A 4,812-nucleotide genomic window follows, 5' to 3' on the forward strand; every position below is an offset into this window, starting at 1 on the left:
TTATTATTATTATTATTATTATTATTATTATTATTATTATTATTATTAATAATAATAATAATAATAATAATAATAATAATAATAATAATAATAATAATAATAATAATAATAATAATAATGAAGATTTGAGATTAAATTCTGAATCTGAAATTATAGATGGGTCAGAAAAAAAAGCATATAAGGCCAATGAGCGAGAGAGAGGTTAGCAAGAAGCATACAGGGTTTCAAACGGAGGCGCCAGGTAAACATAGTTGGGAACCACTGCTTTAAACATTATCACTTAAACTTTATAACTTACCGCTTGTGCTTCCTGTTTCGCCCTGCCCTTGTATGGATTTGATGCAAAACTAGCTTGTACAGACCACCCAGCACCTATTTGTGTGTATTTTACGCACTTGATGACATAATTGCATCGAGAAACCCTTATCAATAAAGACAAGACAATAATATCTGTTATAAAATACTTCTACACGTAGAATGCACGTACGAACTGCAGAACTTTAATTTTTTTAATTATCTTTGTACGAAACTCGTAATGTTTAAATACGTCTCTTTCAGCAGGAGCCTATATAAGACGTAGAGATACAGCTTAATATGAGACCCGAACTGCATGAGCTTCTACTGGGAATCAAATCCGGGCCTCCTGCGCCAAAGGTGCGTGCTATCCACATATACATGAGCAGGCTATGTGTAGTAATTTAGAAACGAAGAGCATTTTTAAGGAACTAGCTTATTTATACACTAAATCATGTAAGTAGTGTTGTTGTTTGTAAATTTGTTAAGATTTTATGTTATGCTGTAGCTTCACATCTCAAATAGCTATGCTGCTGAACGGGACCCCAAACCTCAAACTACTCACCATGTTTTCATCTGTTTATATATATTACGTGTTTGATTACTTAAAAATCTCGAATGGGAGTCTAGAAAGACAAAATATCAAACACGAAACATCTGTTAAGTTTATTGATAATTTTATAGTTTATTTCTGTCGTTAGCTTGTGGTCCCTAGCTTGTTCTTATGCAATACAATTTACATTGTATGCTCCAGTTGGTATCCTTATGTGGTTCATAAACAATGCCAACTAATAATGGCCATGTAGCTCAAATTGGTGGGCATTTCTCGCACAATTGAACCGAGCATGGCTTATCTACAACGACACTACAATGCTATTTGCCGCAAAATACTTCTAAACCAGACCTACTTTTGGATGCAAATGAAGACGAACTCACGCGTTACAACGATATATTCTTGTTATAACGGTATTGTTAATCTGTACCTATTTTGTCAATACGTGATCAGAGGCGCAATAATCAAACATATAGCCTATATATAGTTAAAGAAAAAAAAACATTATTATTGACATGACATGTCGTCATGGAAAACATTATTATCTACATGATATACATGAAATAGATGGCTGTAGATGTAAATCAACGATAACTGGATACGAGTCAGGTGATTTCAAAGGATCAAATAAAAATGGTTAGTAGCTATTAAGTGATATGTTTATTGTAATAACTTGATATATCTGCGAATTAGGGCTAAAGTGGTTTTTTTATTCGCTTTATCTGGTGCCGTAAAACCGGGACCTTACCTCAAAGTTCTGAAAAGAAGTAAGGACGAGGTATATTTGCAAACGTATATCCTTTTTATGAATTTCACCGTTTTAAGAAGCGGAAAGAAAATACAAAGGATTAGAGATATGCAGAATCCTGACGTAATGGATGTACCGAGTACTTTAGTAGAAAACACACCTGAATATGGCCAGGCTAATCTTGTTAGTACGATTAGCCAACTGCTAACTGATAAGCTGGAACAAATGCAAAAGACGAATCAACAAATACAAAAATCGAACGATGAAAAGATGGAACAGATGCAAAAATGGATAGAACAAATACAAAAATCGAGCGATGAAAAGTTAGAACAAATACAAAAATCGAGCGATGAAAAGTTCGAACAATTATTGACTCAACACAAATCTCTTGCAGATAGAGTTCAGGGTATCCATGAAAATTTCGATCGGCTACAGCATAATTTGAAAGAGGATGTGCAAGTATTGATTGAAAAAGTGAATGGTACTGGTGCGAATATGAAAGTAGAACCGGAAGAAGGTCAGAAGAAGGTCGATGGACGAAATGAAAATATTGAAGAACAGGATGAAAATGAAACAACTGAACCCGTGGTGAATGGTGATGGGGAGGATGCTACAATTAAAGAAGAACCGTCATTTCCGGCCAAGGAGACCACTACCACCACTACTACTACAGGCGTATTCAAAATTGAAGTGAAAGGTCTGCCGAGATTATACAGGATAGGGGAATTGAAGAAATTGTTGACAGACGATTTGAAGTTGGAAAGCCATACTATTAGGTCACCGAAAAGAGCGAGTTCTTGGATTTATTTGATCTTCAAAACTGAAGAAGACCAACAGAAGGCAGTGAAGACCTTGAATGGATACAGTTGGAAGAAGCGAGTTCTTTCAGCCGAAGATGCCGAAACTGATCAACGTAAGCGAAAATTGGAAAAGTCTGATGATAAGGATTCTAAAAAGGCGAAAATTGAGTTACCTGTAGAAGATAGAATAAAACAGGCTACAATACCTTTGTGGGATGTTACTTATGGAGAACAGTTGAAGAAGAAGACTGAAGAAATAAAATTTTCACTCACGCGACTGACGGATTTGCTGCTGAGAAGAAATCTGGATTTAGCAGGTTGGACAGAAGAAAGAAAAGAGAAGAATGAAGGACTTGCAGATTTTCTGAGGCATTTGCCTATAGGAAAAATTAAGGATGATTTGAAAGATTATTATTCCCAAAACAGAGAAGGAAACTGTTTGAATGTAGCATCGCTCTATTTCCAGACATTCACTGAAAAGGAAGAAGGTGAGAAACCTCCATCACTGCAGCTGTTGTTCGGAAAAGAATATGTGAAAGAAACTATCTGTGACATGAGTTTCCGAGTATCTCCAGATTCTTATTTTCAAGTGAATACCTCGGGAGCCGAGCAGCTTTATACTTCCATTGCGGGAATGATTGAAGTTGACGAAGAAACTTCCTTGATAGATGTGTGTTGTGCCACTGAAGGAATTGGATTTTCTCTTGCTAAGAAATGTGCTCAAATTCTTGGCATAGAAATGTCGAGCCAGGCAGTTGAAGATGCAAGAGCCAATGCTGTAAAGAATGCCATCACAAACAGCGAGTATTTTGTTGGACGAGCTGAAGATATTTTGCCCACCATAGTGAAGAAAGTAGCTGGAAAGAAGATATTTGTTATTGTAGATCCACTTAGAGTTGGACTTCATCAGAAGTTTCAGCAACGTAATGAAAAGGTAGAGCAAGAACAGGAAAATAAGTATCAGATTAAAGTTGGAAATGGCTAAAACTAGTTGAAACTTTAGTCAACCCTGATATGATAACTAAATTAAACTTGGATAACAATTCTTAATTTATTCTCTTGTATGTTACGAGTTGTATTATGAATACTTCATTTGAATTTTATATATGCACAACATGTTATGATGTGATTAATTTATTTTATCTTTGCACTAATTTTAAGAGTTATGTTCATCTTTATTTTATCTTACGTGTTCAAAAGAGATTTGATTGTGTTAAATTGAAATCTATGACATTGATCTTAATTGAAGTTTCTAAATGTAATTATTGCCTTCTGATCTTGTTGATATTTGATGTGATGACGATCTTAATTGTAAAGAATGTTATTTGTATATGAATGTTATCGCTCGATGTAAAAAGGAATAATTAACTAGTAACTCTGCGTAAGTCATCAGTTAGTTATAATTTTGAATAGACCCATAAACAATATTTTTAATGAATCGACGTTTTTATGATATGTGATTTGTAATAAAATAAAATGTTATGAATGAATTAATATATATATATATGGAGAAAGAAGAGAAGTGAAAACTACTTATATTGGTGTAATAATAATTAATACGAGGGCTATTCAAAAGGTGAATGTTTTGAAAATATCCAGGGTTCTTTCCTTCTCTGTAATACTGTTACGGAATTCCCGTTCTGGGCGACATTCTATACAACGATATATTCTTGTTATAACGGTATTGTTAATCTGTACCTATTTTGTCAATACGTGATCAGAGGCGCAATAATCAAACATATAGCCTATATATAGTTAAAGAAAAAAAAAACATTATTATTGACATGACATGTCGTCATGGAAAACATTATTATCTACATGATATACATGAAATAGATGGCTGTAGATGTAAATCAACGATAACTGGATACGAGTCAGGTGATTTCAAAGGATCAAATAAAAATGGTTAGTAGCTATTAAGTGATATGTTTATTGTAATAACTTGATATATCTGCGAATTAGGGCTAAAGTGGTTTTTTTATTCGCTTTAGCGTGTAATGTAAAGTTAATTTGAGAAATATTTTTTACATGGTAAAAGTTCATTTATTTATTTAAAAGTTCATGTACATTTATTTTTTACAAGGCTAAGATGTTTTTAATTTTGTATCATCAAGTGAGTGGAACCCGAGTTTTGAAAAAAATATATGAAATTTGAGTTTTACGTCCCACGATTATGCAGGCAGGGTAAAGAAGACGGTGATGATGAGAAATGAGTGAAATGTTGGAATGAAGAAAGGGGAAGGAAAGTTCTTTATTGTATTTACTTTTCTTATCCTAAATAGCAGTTAGAGAATTTGTTTTATTTAGCGAAAATTTGACTAAGTTCAAACCAGAGTTTTAATGGCAAATAATTTGGAATCTAAAAGCCTACATAAATTTCATATGCCCATCAATCTAATCAAAGTGTACAACGATGG

The 4,812-nt window shown here is 33.6% G+C and overlaps 1 protein-coding gene across 1 annotated transcript; it reads left to right on the forward strand.

Annotated features, from left to right (window-relative positions):
- Positions 1 to 2,090: 2,090 nt before the first annotated feature.
- On the forward strand, positions 2,091 to 3,380 carry LOC145661718 (tRNA (uracil-5-)-methyltransferase homolog A-like). Its single transcript, XM_081727051.1, has one exon. The coding sequence runs from the start codon at positions 2,091 to 2,093 to the stop codon at positions 3,378 to 3,380; it is 1,290 nt and encodes a 429-aa protein (XP_081583177.1).
- The last annotated feature ends 1,432 nt before the right edge of the window (positions 3,381 to 4,812 follow it).

Source organism: Thermobia domestica, chromosome 10, assembly GCF_964235325.1.
Source record: "Thermobia domestica chromosome 10, izTheDome1.hap1.1, whole genome shotgun sequence".
NCBI lineage: Eukaryota > Metazoa > Arthropoda > Insecta > Zygentoma > Lepismatidae > Thermobia > Thermobia domestica.

Excerpts from the sequence above, each read along its gene's own strand:
- LOC145661718 (XM_081727051.1), top strand. The coding sequence starts at position 2,091 with ATGAAAGTAGAACCGGAAGAAGGTCAGAAGAAGGTCGATGGACGAAAT.